Below are 20,752 nucleotides of genomic sequence, written 5' to 3' on the forward strand. Positions count from 1 at the left end.
ATCTGAAGTCTCTTTCCCGAAATTCAGCCTTGGTGCAGAACTACAGCCACTAGAGCCAGTCCCACAATGAGCTTTCCTTAGTATGAACCATTTCTGTGTCTGTAGCTATTGAGGAGGAGGGAGGGGGGGCAAGGTGGAGGGTGGGGGTGTGGCCTTGACCAACTGCCACTTTGCTCGTTTGAAAGCCATGATGCCTCTCTCTTTCTCATGGGCTGGCCAAATTCTCTGGGCGGGCAAAGCAGAGAAAGGGGAGGTAACCTTCCTCCTTATGACCTCATAAGGAGCAAGATTCCAGGTCGGCCATCTGAGCTTTCATTTTCTCAAAGGCAGAGCAGGATACCCAGGGCTCGGTTTACACCTATCGCCATTTCTAGCCACTGGGGGACCATAGGCAGGCTGGGGGAATGCATGTTAATGTTAAAAAACCTCATAAATGAAATTTTCATGCCATGGGACCTTTAACCCCAACTGCTGCAGTGGAGCTGCGTGAGATCAGGGTGTTCCTGCAAAAGGGAGGCTTCCTCTCAGTGAACCTGAAAAAAAATATAAGTAAACAGGACAGTGTTGCTAATTAAAAAATTAAAAAATAGTAAAATCCCAGATAATCATTTATTGACAGACATTTATTTATTTGGGCAGATAAACTCAAAGCTATCTGCAGAGCTCTATAAGTAGAGAGTGGAAAAATGTCTTTTTGCAATTTCAATTAACCAATATGCTTATAATGAGATATATATATATATATATATATATATATATATATATATATATATATATATCTCAGCAAAAAAAAAAGTCCTCTCACTTTCAGCTGCTTTTATTTTCAGCCAACTTAACATGCGTAAAACTACTACTAAGAACTAAACTGAACAGCGTTTCACAGACATGTGACTAACAGAAATGGAAAAATGTGTCCCTGAACAAAGGATGGTCAAAATCAAAAGTCACAGTTAGTATGTGGTGTGGCCACCAGCTGCATTAAGTACTGCAGTGCATCTCCTCCTCATGGACTGCACTAGGTTTGCCAGTTCTTGCTGTGAGATGTTACCGCACTCTTCCACCAAGGCACCTGCAAGTTCCTGGACATTTGTGGGGGGCGCATGGTTCTCGCCCTTACCCTTCGATCCAACAGGTCCCAGACGTGCTCAATGGGATTGAGATCCGGGCTCTTCGCTGGCCATGGCAGAACACTAACATTCCTGTCTTGCAGGAAATCGCGCACAGAATGAGCGGTATGGCCGGTGGCATTATCATGCTGGAGGGTCATGTCAGGATGAGCCTACAGGAAGGGTACCACATGAGGGAGGAGGATGTCTTCCCTGTAACATTCTGCAACTTTTGATTTTGACCATCCTTTGTTCAGGGACACATTTTTCCATTTCTGTTAGTCACATGTCTGTGAAATGTTGTTCAGTTTAGTTCTTAGTAGTTGAATTTGGTTATGTTCATACAAAGTTTTACGCATGTTGAAAGTGAGAGGACGTTTCTTTTTTTGCTGAGTATATATATTCAGGCTCATACTATTTGTGCTTAGTATGCTTTTTGAGTATGTGTGCTTCATTTTCTTTCTTCTTTTCTTTTTCAGCAATGAATAACCTGCAGTTAAAACTGCTGAGAAGACGCAATATACCTTTTTAAACAGCAAACGGTTAATCAAAGCAGGAAAAGAACAGGTGTAATTTACATTAAAAACGACCTTCTGGAGCACCTGATGGTACCGAGCCATCGTTAACTAAATTTGCTTCACCTGCTTTTCCCGCTGTGTGTGTGTGTGTGTGTGTGTGTGTGTGTGTGTACACAGTCTATGGTTCCAACTGTAGGATACATCTTTTTTTGAGATTTCCGCTGCCACCCAAATACAGTGGAGGTGAATTTAATTTCTTTTGTGACGCTTAAAGCATTCACAGCTTTATGTCATTCAACATCAGCGTGTAAAGGCTTTCAGATTGCATTTATGAAATTCAACAGAAAACATATCTTTCAAGACACAATGTCGTGGTTCTGTATAGTCCACATACCTCACTGTGAACTGGTGTTAGTGATAGTTAGCTCAAGAATGAATTTGCACCATCTACAGTACTTTTAAACATTACTTTTAAAAAATAGCTGAAAGTATGAACAAATACAATTTAAAGCAATTTTTTATTGATGACAACAAATGAGTGAAAATGAGTAGTAAAACATTTCCATCTATTGCAGTCATCGCAGAAGGCTGATCATCTTTTGGGAATGTTTTTTTTTTTTTTAGCGACAGAATCTATTTTGTCGTTATAGCAACATAGATGAAGTTCATGAGTCAATTGGCGTACCTGTCGATGACGGTCAGAAATGAAAAAGATTACAAAGACAAACTGCACACTTAATTGCCCAGATAAGTGTTGAGGTAATGTGTACAATACTATTCAGATGAATGGGCAGAGTACAATCATTCATACATAAGATATGTACAGAGAGGTACATGAGCACTCAGACACTGTTTTTTAAATTGCACAGTATACATGATATGGAACTGCAACAGAAGAGTAATACGACTTGATTTAAATTATGAAATGATAAAATAAACATAAGGAAGCACCTTGGTTTATAAGTGATGCTTCAGTTTCTGAATCAAAATAAATAGATTAGAAATGATTCTGCTTTATATTTGGAGAGGCAGAGAATGGAGATGTAAGCCAAAAATTATTCTTGGCACCTCTAATCTGCAGTTTATATGTTTAGCAGGTCCATTTTCACGATGGAGCAAATGTATGGGTTGGTATGAGTGTGAAATCTACAGTATAATTCAAAACAAAAACAAAGACAGTAACAAATACAAAGGTGAGCATAAGGTCATATTGGCAATGAACTGAAAAAAGCACTTGAATGTAGTTGAATCAGTTTCAATCTTTAACTTCCCAACTGATGAGATATGAGAGATGGTGTAAGAGAAACTGTACTTCTGTTCAGTCAAGTTCATATGTAATCGCTGTATTTCCAAAATCTTCCTCCAATGAAACCGAACATGTAAGCACATGTACGATCAGTTTCATACCACAATAGCAAGTGCCGCCAGGCATCCCGCTGACAGAAACCAGCGTAGTTTCTGATTAAACCAATGACCGAAGGGCCGATAAAAATGTTCAGGAAAAAAAGTGCATCATATTTTGTCAAATACTGAGAAATAGCTGAACATTAAAAACAACACTCTTATAATAAACATCTGAAATATCTTTTTTTTCTCACTAGTGCAACAACAGACTGGATCAAATAAAGAGAAATGTTATTAACCTGCAGGCAATCAAAGCTCTTTAAACATCTAATAATTTTCTTGTCACAGTAGCAGAACAGTTAAGAAGGCAACTTAATGATTGATGCTTGAACACAAACATGCCAACATTATACACATCGCTCTTTTTTTTATAGAAATAAATAGCTGAATTATCATCTTTATCCTCTTATATAATTTCCATCTCTATATGACTCTGATGCACATTTAATATAAAGTATCTAATACACAACTGCATTTCAACACTACTAGTATACATAATATAATTCTCTATGTTTATCTTTCATTCAACTTTGGGGAAAAAATGCTTACAGAATGAAGACCTGTAAACGTCAACTTTTTCCACTCACAAGTATGACCTTAATATTATATAACATCAAATGTTGGTCCTTTTTTTCTTCTTGTTTTAGTTTTTTTTTTACAAACATTATGTACAGAGTAGCTGATAGCGAAGGCAGGATTGTCTAAAACTTAAAATAAACAAGTGCTTTGTGTTTTCTCTATCGTGTCAGCCAAGTTTTACACCTTTCCCACAAACCGACTTCCCTCGAACGAATCAGTACCAGTGTAGGATAATAATATGCAGTACTGGAAGAACATGAAGGAATGGATACTGACAACCATTCTCACACACTCACCTGGAACATCATTACTACAATAGGCAGCTACACAAGTCCTCACAAACATTTTTTGACAATAAAGCAGAGAACCCCAAAAAACATCAGCTCACAGCTCTCCTCGTCAAGTGACTTTTTGAATTTTTAAGAGGCCCCTGTGACAGGCGCCTGCTCAGCCTTCCTGGAAACTGTCACTGTGCTCTGTTGCACACTCCGCTCACAAACGTGTGTTGTAAAGACAAATGTGGTGTGCAAGGTTAAATGAACAATTTGTTAAGCAACCTGTGGTAAACGTGTCGCAAGGAAAGAGACGTGATGTTCCACCAGATGTGTAAATCATTTTACAACCTGTTTCAAAACTGTGTGCACAATTTCTTTAAAGTGAAGTGATATTAGGCGGCTAATAGGAGCTCCAGTGATTTAATATTGCACTTTTATAATGTTTGTGGACTCGAAAGAGACTGATTAAAAAAAAATCAATGCACAAAGTCAGAAAAATCCTGACTTTTGGTCCCTAGTAAGGGTCAAGCTCCAAAAATTCCCATAAATAGTCTTTTCTTTGGACCCTCTATGCCTTGTAAACACATCTTTTCACATTTTTCAAACTTCATGCCCCCCCCCCCAGCTTGTAATGCAGCTTTCTGTGCTATAAATTTGTAGTTTCCAAGCCGAGATAAGCATTATGAGGGTTATTTTCTCAGACTTGACTCCTCCAGAGCTAGAAGACATTATACAACTGTTTTTTTTTACAGACTGAGTAGTACTCCTTGTGAATAATAAACTAATCTTGATGTGTAAAATAGTTGGAACACCCCCTTTAAGTTATCTGCAGCACAGAGGAGTGTACACCACTGTAAGTATTGCTACCCATACTTCTTGAGAATTGCAATGTAGGCTTAACTTAATTGTAGCCATGGATTGAATCAAATCAAATCCCTAATTTGAAGGTAATACCGAGGACTTGAGCTCTTTGTTTTGCGTTCTGCAAAATAGTAAAGGTGATACATGTTCCTTGCTGCAAATAGTACAAAGTGTTATATCACACCAGCTGGCTGTTGGCTGTGTAAATCCTTGGAAAAAACCAGCAGAGGGAGCCAGAGGATGTCAGCTAAAAAATATAAATCAGGATTGATCAGGGCCTCGGCCATGATGAGCACTATTAATAGGAATGGCACTGTTATTAGTATGGTAAAGTATGAAAGTCACATCATATATAAACATTTAAACACCTGGAGACCATGTTCCATATGAAACACAACACCCTTATGCTCAGTAAGAGCTGCTTACACTCAAATCAAACTCCAACAAGTTACATTTGATTTGAAGAGGTTCTGCCTTACAGTACATAGTCCCTCTTCCCTCATTAATGGCACATTGGAGAAAATGCTCACTGGAATGAGGACACACACTGTTACAAATGGCACCAGTTTTTGAGAGAAATGCATTATGGATCATCTTTCCAGCCTTGTCAATGAGCAGCATCTGATACTGCGTCCTGCTCTCTCAGAGATACTACATCAACGAAACACTGAGTCCAGGTTTGTGATATGACGCTGTTTACATACAGGAAGCAGAGAGGATGGTAGAAGAGGGTAAATGCATCACTGCCATGCAATTGGCTAAGAAGACTGTCAAGGTCTGTGTGTTACAGCAAGGCTTTCCTTGCTCTCTCCACTGTGCCTGGAGCTGGCGCAGCATGTTTCTGTCCTGGGTGAAGGTAGAAAGTGTTGAAAGTTGTACAGTTTCAACACACAGTACAGTGCGGCAGGCACAGGCAAGCTGGAAAACCATTTGTTGAATCCTCGACACACACACACACACACACACACACACACATAAAGCTCCTTTCTCAAGACTCTTAAGAACTCAAGATCGCTTGGGGAAATCAATTTCTCTGTACTTTCTTACTCCTGCCACAATTCCATGTACTTCCTGTGGAAAGTATGTACGCTTTATAATGTGTTCCTGCCCACGAGCTGTTGGGTGTTGAAGGTAGTCTTGAGTATATAACAGACAGTTAAATACAGTGCTGTCACCTGGCTCCGGGCGTTTCAAGAAAGGGATTTGGCTCTGTACGACGACACAATCCATTTGTACAGTGAAAGCAGAAAACTGTCAGTTTTGTTGTCTTATTTGAGTCTGTAAGCTTTAAAACAGGCCCTTCTTGTTATATGAGTATATATACTGTATATATATGTATATATATATATACTGCCATTGTTTGTCCAAATAAGCCTCCCGACTGATTTCAATCATAATGAAACATTAAGGAGATATTGATTTCCCCTTACTGGAATAGTGAATGAGTTTTTTTTCTGTTTGAAGTTTGTACTTGTGGAGTATGCACGTTGAGCCATGGTCCTGGTTCACCGTAGCGATCATCTGTTGTTTCTGCAGACGTACTCAAACCCAGTGGAGCGGGCTCAAAACAGCTGGGTCTTTTTGATTGACTGGAGCCAAGATGGCCCCTCTACAAGACTTGAAAAATCTGCACAAAAGATGTTAGCAGAGACTATCTGCTTTTACGTGTAGGATTTTGGAGAAGCCGGGTCTCTTCTTCAGAGCCTGAAAGAAAAAAGAGGAAGGGATATCAGAATTAAATTTTCTCAAAGGCAACCTCTGTATGATTCTTTTCTAAATATCTGACAGCCAAAAATGCTCCTTCTTCCCCCTCTCGTCTTTTTTTTTTTTTTAGCAGTAACTGTGTACAATAACTGTGAAGCATTGCGGTGCAGCAGGTTAAGGATGACTGTAAGCATCGCCTCTACAGAACTCCCTTCAAAAAATGGATGATTAAATACAAGCGGAGAACTTTGGTTTCCTTTTCACAGCAAACTTAAAGAGCGACGGATAAAAATAAATCATAGCTGTTTGCAGCTTTTGGAGAGGTTACCTAACTGCTGAGAGCAACCCCACCATCTTGGGTGTGATATCCAAGAGGAACACACTGTAAACTGACTCATAAAAACAAAACATAAATAAAACCTGGGATTTTACAGCTTCTATATCTCTGTTATTGTGTGGTCAGCTGTAAGAATGACCCGAGCCTCTCACATTAAGCCTCTGCTCGAGTGAGTTAGCACCAGCGCATCCACAACCAACCAGCACTGGGACTTCAAGGATTGAGTCATGGTTTTAAACGATGTGTAGTTGTGATAAAAAATAGATGCATCTTATCCTTTAAACAAGTATTGGCCATGCTGTTAGTCATGTGCATACTGTGGTGCAAAACTCAAAAGACAGTGGCAGAAAAAAGAACCTACATTTAGAAAAAAAAACTGCTTAACAGAGTGCAGACGTCTGTTAACACAGCTCACCATACTGTTAGCCGTTACCTTTACAAAGTCAACACTGCACTTGATGGATGTGCACAGAAACTATTATGTATGTATGTGCTTACAACTACTGAAGCCCTGAGAGTTTATTTATTTATTCATTTTCATCTGTGAAAACAGCTGAAAAAAAAATTAGCCTGAAAAACATTTCTGGCTTGCTTCTATGGCTTCCGTTTACAACAGATCATCCAAAAACTGATCGCCATTGTGCAGTTAGAAGAAAGGCTTTTTCTTCCTCATGGAAACTTGTATGTGCACATGTATGAGTAGTGGGTGAAAGTGTGCTGGTACCTGAAGCTTGTTAACCATCTCATCAAACAGTTTTCTGGCTTCAGGGCTGTTGGGGTCCTCAAAGTAGTCTTCTATACCAATCTGAACCACGACAGACTTCAGGTTGCGGCAAACACCTGCATGAGTGGAAGGAGGATTTGGGCAGATGAATGCTTTTGGTGGTTGTTTGTTATTTCTGGCCTCAACAGGGTGTTCTCATAATAAATTTGTACTTTTGAAACTATGAAAAGTAAATACACAGTATTTTTCTTTTTCTCTTTTTTCAGTTATCCATTTTTAAACAACCTTAACAGTTATATGTATCTGCCTAAATGTAACCATAACCTATACTGTTTTAGTAGCATAACCTTAAACAGCACCCAAAATATTTGTATTGGCTGATGTTAAAGCTATAGTGCGTAGTTTCTGTCGCACCCATGAGGAATTCTAAGTAATGACAATACCACTGTTGTTGCATCCACATGACACAAGCCTTCCATAATTGCGCCCCCACCCCTCCTCCACACAGTTGCTAGTAGCCAAGGAGGACAGGGAGGATTAAAAAAACATGGACTCTTCAGAAGAGGTCATTATCTTCACTTGGGTTTCTGCACGCGAAAGTCGCCGGACGACACAATCTTCTGAACATAGCCATACTGAGAAATACAGAGAGTGTTTTGTGTAGCTGATAGCTTTGTATCAAGTCATGTGGCAATGGCTTGAATGTAACGGACGTTCATTAATATAAAAAAAGTTAAGCACTAAAGTTTTAATAATACCTTTATATCAGAAAACATATAGCATTATTTGTGTGATATACTGAGAGATTACACTGTTCAGTACATTTAATGCACACTTGCAGCACAGTGTTGTGTGACCAGTAGTACAGTAATAAATCAGACAACATTACATTAACTGTAAATGTTGTATATTCACAATAGTAGGATTAGACAGTAAATCAGTACAGCAGTATTCAAACTCACTGTTGAAGTGGAGCAGGGCTTTGGGGGTGACTGGTGTGGAGGTGAGCACCAGCATCTCAAGACCTTTCAAGCCCTCTCTGCAAACCTCTGCTGCCACCTCCTGGTTGATCTCACTCACATGATCCAACTCCAGCACCTGCAGGCGCATGCAGTTCCTCGCTGGCGGTGGCGGGGAGTTGATGAGGAAATACAGAGATGGGGAAGATTAGGAAGTGTCAAGATAATAGAAAATAGTAAATGTTACAATAGTGCATGCAAGCAGGTCTTAACCAATGGTGTTTAAAATGCACATTGTTATAAACAATATGGGAATAGACTTCCTTTTCTAAAACGGAAGTACGAACAAGACACTGGTTAAATGTAGTTTACATCCTGATATGATAATACACAAATGTTAATTCTGTCCCCTTACTGCTTCTGCATATATGATTGTGGTCACGATTTAAAAAAACAGTGTGACAGTATTTGAATACTTCATAAATATTATGAATAATGTATTTTTCACGCTGTAGCTAAAATCACTGAGAGGAATTAAACAAAAAATGGAATAGTAGTTCTATAAAGCCATATTTACAGAGAGAGGCCAGCCCCTGAATGCCACATCCAGCCCCGCCCACACCAAGAGCACGGAGGTGCGGCCAACATCTTCCGATCGTCTGCAGGCATCGGTTACTGAAACGGGCAGGTTGTTGGCTAAAAGAGACAAAATACAGTCCATGTTCATTCATTTAATAAGCACTGATATCATAACAGATATTATTAGAGAGAATATTGGTTATCATTTAAAAGTTAGTATAGTTCTCTGTCTATTACCATGGATGTAGCGGCGCCACCTGTAGGGAGATGATGTCTCTACAACCTGCTCCGAGGGCCCAGATCACCTCCTGGCCAACTGGATCTGTGGCACTTCTGGAACACAAGACATGTTCGCAATTTGTGTTTATATATTACACACGTGGCACTTACTACAGCACAAACCTGAGTGCAGTCCTATGGACTCATTAAAGCAAAGTCACTGGGGTTAAACTGTACTGTTTGTGCAGAGATGTGACCTGGGTGTTCATGGTCTACCTGTAGGTCACAGCCTGCAGAGCTCGGCAGTAGCAGCTGGCCAGCCAGAGGGAGCGATCGGTCAGCAGGTTGGGGCAGTGTGAAATCTTCAGTATCAGCAGGTTACTTCCTGTGGCCTTTAACAACGCCTCCAGACCTTCCTCCAGACAGCCACTTAGACGGAAATGTGAGGGAAGGTCAACAGAAAAAGACAGGCCGACAGAGACAGAGCAGAGGAAGTAATTCTCCTGTCATTCAGACAGCACTCCAACCATTTATAACAAAATGTTCCTCCAGTGTTCGCGTCTACGCATTGTCAGAGCAGATTGGAGCTGCACTATACTCTCCTCAGACAAAACATTTAAACAACTTCACTTTTCCCGCTCAAATCAAACTTCTACTTTGTCTTCTTTCAGGAAATGAAAACTGCTATTTTACATGCTGATCATAATCAAACAGCACAAAAACATCAGCATTCAATCACTTATGTTGGCTTCCTCTAATCAATCACTGTTTAAGCATTCATTTAGAATGTTACTCACTTAAATAGTTTGCAAAGCAATGTGCTTATCAAAGCCAAAATAATACACAATGCAGTAATAATAAGTAGCCCAAAGTGAATAGGCATTTGTTTGGAAACTGTGTACAGCTGTATATCTGAGTCTCACCGTGTGGTTTTAAGGTACTCGTCTTTGGTTTCCTTCTTGCCCCGCTGTCTTGGTTTGAGGTTTTGCAGGATGAGGGAATGCGTCTGAGTGCACCACTGAGACAATGTGCTCAGGAGCTAAGGTAGAAACATGGAGATCAGTGATTGTAATAAACAGCAAAGACAATACAGCTACATGCTACTGCTTTGATAATGCTACTGACTTATAGACTGCATACAGTATATGCTAACTATGCACCTTGGAGGAAATGCGAGCGTTCTCTAGCAGCACTCTGGTCCACACAGCTGGGTGACGAGCCACAAACTTCCAGTCACGGCAGACCTCAGCGGCTCTCAGCAGGGTTTTAGTATCCAGGTAGGTGAAGATACAGAAGAGAGCTGCACGCATCTTCAGGATTTCTGGACTGATCACCTCGTTGGATTTAGACGGGCTCTTTTCATGGCGGCATGGCTTGTTGTAGACTCCATCAGACCGACCTGTGGGGAAGAAAAAGAGTATTGTAACCCCTTTAACACAATGTGGGAGTGGTCCGCCCCATGTTAAAACACAGGGATTATTTTGGATCGTTAGAGCCCTGTGCTGAATTTGGACTTCAAAGCTATCAAGGATTTTTTTTACAATTTTGGAATATGAGACAGCTTTAAAGTTGGTAGGGAAGTTCTATATTTTTAAGGTTTTAGTATATTCTGATGTAAGATTATAAAGTTCAAATCCTTATTATTGGCGTCGACCATCTACACCGACAAACCTAGTCTTCGTTAGATCTGTCAGAAGGCTAGGTGTAAAATTCCACCCTCAATTATGAATTTCATATAGGCAAAGTCATCCAATCTTGTCTCTATCGTCTCATAAAAACCACTACATTTTATTAACTTTTGAGTTTTATTAGTATAGAATAGTATAGAATATCTTCATTGTCATTGTAGAAGTACAACGAGATTAAAATTGCAACTGCCGTATAAAATATAAATAAATACATTAGGTACAAATAAAACGTATGTTGAAATAATACCAAATACATCATACATGTTTTCATTTCCTTATGTTTGAACTACTGCAACAGTCTTTTAACTGGAATAAATCAGAAAACAATTTGCCCAGCTGTCAGACTCTTGACAAAACTAAGAAAAGAGAACATCCTGTATTACTCTTTATTAAATGTTCTAATCCTGGATGCCAGTGTATTGTAGAATAGATTTTTCATTACTTTTAGCATTTCATGGCCTGGCCCCAGATTAAATAAACTCTTAGTTATGTATTAGTCTGAGGTCCTCAGGCAGGAACCTTTTGGCTGGGGGCTTCATTTGTTTATACGGTATGTATATGTAAATATCTGGTATTTTATTAGCAAATTTCCTGATTTTGTGCTTACTATTTCACTTAAATTATTAACAAATTTGTTTTTTATTGTTATATGTTTGCTTTTTGTAAAGCACTTTGTAATCATTGATTTTGATACTGAACAACTGCAACATAAATAAGCTTGATTATGATTAAGTAGGTAAACTTACAGACACATAAAAAAAACTAATTAATTGAACTCTTTCACTCGAAGCTTGAGAGATGGATCTATGTTTACTTCTGTTATAGACCAATTTTCTAAAGACAAATACACTTAAATGCCACAAACAACAATGTTTAAAAGATATTCTGTCACACGGTGGCGCCAACCTTCAACAAGACACTAAATGATTACATAATTTTTTTTCTTCTTTCCATCTTTGCATTCTCTCTATTGCTATCTATTGGTTGATACTATGTGTCCAATCCAAGCCCGTCTTATTCCTCCCAGCAAGATTGCTCCTAGATGACTCATTTCATCTTTGGCCTTGGAAGGCGTCTGCTTGAAACCATCAGGGCTATGAACCATTACTTACACTCTCACTCTCTCTTACTCTTTCTCTCTTTCTTTTTCTCTCTCACACGCACCACCTACGCTCAAGACTGCCAAATGCACTAAAAAAGCCGAGCTGTGCGTTACATGCTGAGAAAAAACCGCACTTGTAGATACATACCATCTGATAAAAACCTGGCAGAGACTCTCCCAATAAGGAGAACTACGTCAGAGCAGAGGAATGCCAGTTACATGACTTGAGAACTTGAGTGTTACGTGAGAAAAACCTTTCAGTTAATGCGGCAATCATAGCAGTTCATAACAATTTGTCATTGGGCTCTGGCTCAGTTTCCCAGACTGCCTCAGTCCACCTGGTATTTAGAAGGAACCGGACAGCAGGTGAAGAATAATGGAGGGCAGCAGCAGTGAATTAAAGGATTTTGGCAACGCAGGAGAGAGTTAACAGAGAGATGCACAATCTGTGGTGGATCTGAAGAAATGTGCGGGCATGATTGGCCGTCTGACTTGGCGGCTCACTCGTAGAAGCAAAGCTTAGAATGAGAGGAGGAACGGAGATGACATAACAGGCAAACAGCACTCTCGCAAATACCAATATGTTCTACCAAAGTCACAGACACACAAATAAATTGTATAACAAGAACAGCAATGTATGACTTGGTTTACTCATCATCTATAAAAGACATGCTGGTAGTAAACAAAATAGTGTATCTTATGAAAACAGAACCTGAGCTGGTAAAATCACATTGTAAGCACTGAAGCCAAGATGGATCATATTAGGTTGTATGCCAATTAGCAGGATTTATACACCCTGAACTGATTATTCAAATGAAATGCATTCGGTTAATATCAGCTTCTTATTTGTCAATGCAGTGCTGCACATATTAAATACTTTTTCAGTTTTCTCATTGATGCACCTGCAACTGGGACACATACAGTATAATTTGGGTTATTTGTCTCATTATCAGCAAAGTGCTGACTAGCTGGTCTTTTTTAATAGCTGACAATTTTACTTATTGGCTTTGTAGCAAGTCAAGTTAGGTCAAGTCAAGTTCATTAATATAGGCCAAAATCAGAGGGCTGTAAAGCACACTACACCCTCTGTCCTTAGAAGTGTTTACATTGTTGTGTCTACACACTAAAGGAGATATGGGGCCTCTTTCCTCCATGTTTACCATATATGCTCATGATCCACACTCAGTTTGTAGAAGGAGCTTTGATCAGGGACACAGCGCCAGAAGCATTGCAGCGACTGCATCTCAACCTAACCTAGATCCACATCAGTCACTGCTCTTATGGGAGTCATTTTAAGGCTTTTATTCTGTGAATCCTGGCTCCCATGTGTCTGGATGTGAGATTGGAGAAAGTGTGTGACAGTGTGTACATTTCTAAAAATATAGGGTCTGAAGAACTTCCCAAAGGGCCGTTACCTGTGTTAGGGCGATATCCTGCCCTGCCGTGGTGAGAATATGGAGAGGCAGACTGCTGGACTTCAGCCACAGCTCTCCTCTCTTGTTCCCACATCTCCACCTCAGACTCGGTGGTCCTGGAGCCCACGTCTGATACGTCTCCTTCCTCGCCTTCAGTGCTGTTCCTGTAAGGTCGCCGCTGCCAGTTCTGGATAGCCTGTTTACGAAGACCCCAGTTCCGCGATCCACCACCGCCACACCCAGGGGAGCGCTCGTAACCCCCCTCGCCCAGCCGGCACTGCATTTGATAGAACTGAGCCTCGGGACAGTCCTCCATGGGATGCATCTCCACGCTGTCACTGTCGTAACCTCCAGAGCCCTGTGAGACAGACTTGATCCGCCCTGATGCTCTGCAGGAAAAGAGAAGGTAGTGTACTATAAATAATGATTGAATTATTAATATTTTTTAAATAGAATACTCAAAAACACAGATGGTCCAACTAATATCCAATAACACGCCATACTGTATTCTGAATAATCACAATAATGACAATCAACAACAGAACATAATAAAAACATCAATATTTCTATCAACAAAAGACTAAAGGAACAGTTCAGCATTTTAGGAAATTAGCTTATTTGCTTTCTTGCATAGCGTTAAAAGAGAGGATGATATAATATCCTTATAGGTCCACTGAGGACAATAGCAATATTGATGTTTAATTTGACAGTAGTGGATGCACTTCTGAAACCTAACGTGAACCACAAATAGGTACTGTATGACTGATACGGAACAGCTGATTTATAGTAGAATGAGGTCAGCTTTTGTACGTACTTGCTACAGTACTTAAAATAACCTCCCAGCCAATACAAGTAATGAGCAGTTACAAATATCAGCCTCTCAAAAAGTAGGACATTTTTCTTTCTTTTTCTCGATTCTGCCTTTTCAGAGCTCCCTCCTCTTTCTCTCAGCATAATAAGAAGGGTGGAAGCGTCTGCATGCATCATTTTAGGAATAAATATGAAAGGGAATCACAGATGATACTGCAGGTAGCACTTATCAGCAGTCACAGGGGAAAAGGATGCACAGAAGATGAGATGCATGTCATGCCACAAATATGAATTTAGATTATGTAAAACCAAAACAGTGTGGCCTGTTTATGGTTTCAACTATCTAAACTGGGTCAATGACAAAACTGTGATGCATTATAGTTTAATGAGCTGGTTGTAAAGCAGTAACCTGATGAAAATTGTTTGAATGTTTTGTCAACATTAAATCAATATCCAAATCATGAGAAGATCATGATTACCAATTGCTAATTAATGACTTTGGAGGGTGTATTCAGAATGCAAAGAAGCATCAGAGAGTAAAACAACTCAATAATCAGTGGAAGAAACAACACTCCCCCCTGTGTCATCTCATTGCTCGTGTTGACCCCTAATGTGCGAATCAAAATGAAAAGGTAGCTTTACACATTTAAAAATTTATGTCTTGATTCTGATAAAGAAGAATCACATTTACATTATAAGCTTTTAGACAGGTTTTCTATGCTAACTTGAATGGGAGCTCAGGAGCCTAAACAAAGCTGATTTAGACATTTATTTTGAGAAAATGATTATATACCTTGATAAAATCTGTGCATATCTTAACTTTATTACTATCATATGTGACATATAATACAGGAAATATGTGACCATTAAAGAGATTAAAAAAAATGGCATGTTATTGTAAAATCATGACTGTGAGGTCAATATAAATAAATCACTAAAGCTGTTGCACACTTGAGATTATGACCTTCATCCTAGATAAAGAGCTATTATTAACCAGAAGACAGAAGGCTAGGAGAGTGGTTGCTGTCTTACTCTGTGTGTGTGTGTGTGTGTGTGTGTGTGTGTGTGTGTGTGTGTGTGTGTGTGTGTGTGTGTGTGTGTGTCATGCCACCAATGATTCAATGGGAAAGGCCTGACAGCTTCTACGTGACGTCACGTTAGGAAATACATTCACACACCAGCTGGGAATGATAGTTGTGTTTGTCAGAGTCTCATGTCACAGCTGTGTGTCGGAAATATCCAGCAGGGACACAGAAATACTTCAGTCACACCTTATGTAGAGAGATGTCCAACCTGCACCTCACGGCCTTTACTGAATGAGTCTAGCTGAAAACGGCATCTATTCCATTACACATCACAGTGTTCAACAATATACTACATATGAATATCTTAATATGGAAGTGTGAGTGTGAAACAACACACAAAACACAAAATAGTGGAATATTTCCTTAGAGCCCAGGGCAACATCTTCCATTCGCTTGTTTAGTCCATCCACGCGTCTATAACCCAAATATATTTAATTTACAATAATAAAAAAACAGTGAATCCTCAAATTTGAGAAGCTGTTGGAACCAGCAAATGTTTGGCAATTTGTCTTGATTAATAACTTTAACAATTATTATCAATTATTCTAAAAATAGTTGACGACTATTTTCCTGTCGATCGACAAATAGATTAGTACTTTATTAACGGCTCTGGTTCCGGAAGTGTTTTTCCCCATTCAACTGTTTCATTGACGTTTCAAAAATTGCTTATATAGAGAGTTTTAAGTCTGGAACCAAGCCAACCAGCTACGAGATGAATAGTGAGCATAAAAGATTTGATTCGGCGCAAAACATTTTGAAAACGGCAAAAAAGGCAACAGTACAAGTGTACAAGTGTGTGGAAACTATCATAGAAGCTCGCAGGTACGGCAAACGTTTCTACGGTAACAGTGAGTTGGACCAATCAGAGACGTCGTTGTCATGCTTAGGATTGTGGGTAGTGTAGTTTTTCTCCATAAGATCACAGATAAAACATGTTTTTTTAAAACAAGGTTGATTTCACAAAAACTTCTAGCTTCTACAGGAGCAGAAACTTTCGTTTCACAAACACATAGCTTGTGATCAGTCTACCTCGGATGGTTTAGACTTCATGGCTGATAATCAAAATCCTTATGGAGAAAATCAATGGGATTTTTACTTCCGGAACCACACCGTTGAGCTCTATTTCTGTAGAGGAGCCATAGTGTTAACCAGCCTTCCGAGCACACTCATTGGTCTATGAATGTCACAGAAACCTTCTATGTGTACAATATACAGTAATCTCTGTATTTTCAATTTCAAATAATGTGGAAAAGACAAATTAATATAAAGCGGGTTGTAACAGGTTGTAACCATGTCACTTCCACTATCTTCATTGTTTTTTCTGAATTACTGTAACTGCAAGTGCTATGCTTGCAAACATTTATACACAGGACTGACAAGTTGTACCCCAAAGGCCAGAGGCGGCGAACACAGTAGATGGTGGTTAAAAGCTCTGCGGCTCCAGGGGTTCTGTTATATTTCCACACAGCTGACAGACTGTGTTTCACTACATCAGCTCTCACAAGGTAAGAAAGAGGAGGCAAATTCAATTGGGAGCCAATAGCCACAAAATCTCCACCTCTTTCCCCCAGACTACTTCTATCAATCCAGACAGGATGTCTCCCTGAAAAATAAAATGATTCCTAGTGAGGGTCTACACTTAAACCTCCTTCTGGCACAGTGGTGGTCGGGATGCATTTCAGAGGTGGGAAATCATGTGGAAATGTGGAAAAGGAGCAGTGTGCTGACTTACCCTGTGCTGGGGGACGAACGTCGTTCTGACACTTGGTACATGCCTCTTGTGCTCCCAGAGTTGCTGGAGTTTCTCTGGAAAAACACAGACATGCAGAAAGAAAAGTGTTATAAAATTACTCAGTACCCCTAAACTTCCTTAGGCTCAAATGTGTTCCTAAGTAGGCTACTGAAGAGTTGATAGCAGCCTAGATACTTTGGCTGTACCATTATTTTTCCACAATCTACATGAAACTTTTAGATAATTGTGAAAATTAGGAGTTTTTCATGAGGCTGCAATTCAAAAATTCACAAATTCCAACTGAAAAGATATTAAAATCAAATAGTAAATAAAATCAAAAAGTAGCCTATTTTTCTGTTATCGTGGGAAGCTTCTCTTTATGTGACAGTTCAAATAATCAAAACTGAAACAAGCAACACATCTGATCTTCAAATTAAAGACATTTTCAGTATGGTTTAGTAGTACGGTTTGATCTCGCTTCAGCTTACAGATTTGAGCGACATTACGGCTGGTGACAGCATCAGGCATAAATCAAGGACATCAATGGACAAACCCTTTCCCAACACAATAAGAATAAATGATGATCAGTCACAAATGATAAGTTAGGCAAGAAGAAGCTTGTTAAGATTATTGGTATGATTTTCTCCTGAGGGTGACAAAATAAAAGAAGAAGAAAATGGAAAGAGCTCTTGAGCATTACTGTAATGGATAAATGACATATCTATTTTATTGTGATATTTCTCATCCTTCAAAATAAAAGTTTGGCACTACAAAGCTTAGAGGGACCAATAATTCCTACAGCAAATTTAATGGAAATCCAGTGACAGAGCTCAATAAATGTAATTTACTTGTAATAAACTTACCGTACATTGGATTTTCGTATTTATTTTGTGAAAGTGATAACCTTTTCATGTAGTGATGCGACAGGAGGTCACCAAAACCATTAGGAATCATCCACTGGGGATCATGAATATCCATGACAAACGTCCTGGCACTCTGGCCAGGAGTAGACAAGATATCTTGCTCTTGAACAAAGTGTTGAATGGACAGATTACCTGACCGACCGACCCTTCACTCGAGCAACACAAAAACCCTCAATGGCTCAACGTCTTTCCTACAACCTAAAATATTTGGTTGTAGATCTTTAAGTGTAAGGTTTAAGTGCATTTGATGGTGGTTGGGTGTGCAGCCAGACTCTCACTCTCTCTATTTGCCTGAGAGCAAAATCCTCCTAGTCACTCTTTCATACACCACTCAAAGCTGCCTGTGCATTGAAGTAGGCAGCCTGTAGCGTTTTGTACGTGTGTGTGTGTGTGTGTGTGTGTGTGTGTGTGTGTGTGTGTGTGTGTGTGTGTGTGTGTGTGTGTGTGTGTGTGTGTATTGGCAGGTGGAACTCTGTGTACCAGACTGGCGACGTGCCACAGAGGTAAAATGTGCACAAACATAGACATAGACACACTCTCTCTCTCTCTCTCTCTCTCTCTCTCTCTCTCTCTCTCTCTCTCTCTCTCTGCTTCTACTCACACAGCTTGTTTCTGGCCTAGTGCCAGTGAAAATGGACCATGGAGGAAACAGGCAAACACCATCCGTGGCTCTCATTCCTGGCCAGCCGGCAGTGGACAGAACAGGGACAAAACTCCAAGAAATGGATGGAACAAAATCCATTCAGCAGAGGGTAAAACTCCAATCTGTTTCTCTATTCCTCCTGTCGTCTTCTCTGTTAAAAGGCCAAACGTTTATGAAACACTACAATTTAATTAAATCTCTCGTCACTTCCTGTAAACACATGCATTAGATTCAGCTCGAGTTGAGCTAGAGTGAGCAGAAAACAAGCCATCTATCTGATGTCTCACTGTCAGTCTTAAAATTCCTGTGGCTCTAAAAACCTGTCTCCTAGGAGATAAGGGTGAACTTGCTGATGTCGTGACAGAGAGACAGAAAGTGAGGTTGTGAGAGTGTCCGGGCTTCCCTTGACAGTGTAACAAGGTGCCAACCAGTCTGTGACTCCACACTTGTACTTGTCATGTTGATTATTCACAGTCCCGCATGAAACTGACTGATGTTTATATCCAAAGAGAGGACATCTAAATTTAGGTAGCAGTGTTTTGGTTCAATCACAGGTCAAATGGCTGAGAAAAAAAAGTATATTTCATTTCATCATATTCAATAAGACCAACTAATTCTTGTTTGCTAGAAAAATGTTGTGCATCCCTGTGGAGGCTGGGGCCATTGAACCTGAGTGGACAATGTTCAAAGTTTCCGTTGCTGAAGCTGCGGCGAAGAGCTGTGGTCTTAGGTGCCTCAAGGGGCGGTAACCCACGAACACCGTGGTGGACACCGGTGGTCAGGAAAGCCGTCCGACTGAAGAAGGATCCCAGAGGACTCCGGAGACAGTTGCAGGGTACCGAAGGCCCCGACTTTCGGTCGGCACCAAGGTACTTCTGGAAAACCGTTCGCCACCTCAGGAGGGGGAAGCAGGGAACCATCCAAGCTGTGTACAGTAAGGATGGGACACTGTTGACCTCAACTGAGGAGGTAATAGGGCGGTGGAAGGAGCACTTTGAGGAACTCCTGAATCCGACTAATACGCCCTCTATGTTAGGGGCAGAGCTGGAGGATGATGGGGGATTGTTGTCAATTTCCCAGGCGGAAGTCACTGATGTAGTCAAACAACTCCACAGTGGCAAAGCCCCTGATGAGATCCGTCCAGAAATGCTCAAGGCTCTGGGAGTGGGGGGGCTGTCTTGGTTGACACGCCTCTTCAACATTGCGTGGAAGTCTGGGACAGTGCCAAAGGAGTGGCAGACCGGGGTGGTGGTTCCCCTTTTCAAAAAGGGGGACCAGAGGGTGTGTGCCAATTACAGCTCACACACCTTATCACACTTCTCAGCCTCCCCGGTAAAGTCTACTCCAAGGTGCTGGAAAGGAGGGTTCGGCCGATAGTCGAACCTCAGATTGAAGAGGAACAATGTGGATTGCGTCCTGGTCGTGGAACAATGGACCAGATCTTCACTCTCGCAAGGATCCTGGAGGGAGCCTGGGAGTATGCCCATCCGGTCTACGTGTGTTTCGTGGATTTGGAGAAGACATATGACCGGGTCCCCCGGGAGATACTGTGGGAGGTGCTGCGGGAGTATGGGGTGAGGGGGTCTCTTCTCAGGGCCATCCAATCTCTGTACGACCAAAGTGAGAGCTGTGTCCGGGTTCTTGGCAGTAAGTCGGACTCGTTTCAGGTGAGGGTTGGCCTCCGCCAGGGCTGCGCTTTGTCACCAATCCTGTTTGTAATATTTATGGACAGGATATCAAGGTGTAGTCGGGGTGGGGAGGGGTTGCAGTTCGGTGGGCTGGGGATCTCATCGCTGCTTTTTGCAGATGATGTGGTCCTGATGGCATCATCGGCTTGTGACCTTCAGCACTCACTGGATCGGTTCGCAGCCGAGTGTGAAGCGGCTGGGATGAGGATCAGCACCTCTAAATCTGAGGCCATGGTTCTCAGCAGGAAACCGATGGAGTGCCTACTCCAGGTAGGGAATGAGTCCTTGCCCCAAGTGAAGGAGTTTAAATACCTTGTCTTGTTCGCGAGTGAGGGGACAATGGAGCAGGAGATTGGTCGGAGAATCGGCGCAGTGGGGGCGGTATTACATTCAATTTATTG

General features: G+C 40.7%; 1 protein-coding gene across 1 annotated transcript in view; it reads right to left on the reverse strand.

Annotated features, from left to right (window-relative positions):
* Nucleotides 1-2,209: 2,209 nt before the first annotated feature.
* fbxo41 (F-box protein 41) overlaps nucleotides 2,210-20,752 on the reverse strand; it is a 40,351-nt gene continuing 21,808 nt past the window's right edge. The window contains exons 4-13 of the mRNA XM_078261435.1: nucleotides 17,098-17,171; nucleotides 13,471-13,859; nucleotides 10,426-10,664; nucleotides 10,189-10,304; nucleotides 9,542-9,694; nucleotides 9,284-9,379; nucleotides 9,045-9,163; nucleotides 8,471-8,629; nucleotides 7,509-7,624; nucleotides 2,210-6,447 (exon numbers count right to left, since the gene is read on the reverse strand). Coding sequence (XP_078117561.1) covers nucleotides 6,385-6,447; nucleotides 7,509-7,624; nucleotides 8,471-8,629; nucleotides 9,045-9,163; nucleotides 9,284-9,379; nucleotides 9,542-9,694; nucleotides 10,189-10,304; nucleotides 10,426-10,664; nucleotides 13,471-13,859; nucleotides 17,098-17,171 — 1,524 coding nt within the window. The 3' untranslated portion in view covers nucleotides 2,210-6,384. The remainder of the gene's footprint in view (nucleotides 6,448-7,508; nucleotides 7,625-8,470; nucleotides 8,630-9,044; nucleotides 9,164-9,283; nucleotides 9,380-9,541; nucleotides 9,695-10,188; nucleotides 10,305-10,425; nucleotides 10,665-13,470; nucleotides 13,860-17,097; nucleotides 17,172-20,752) is intronic.

The sequence above is a fragment of the Sander vitreus genome, chromosome 2, assembly GCF_031162955.1.
Source record: "Sander vitreus isolate 19-12246 chromosome 2, sanVit1, whole genome shotgun sequence".
NCBI lineage: Eukaryota > Metazoa > Chordata > Actinopteri > Perciformes > Percidae > Sander > Sander vitreus.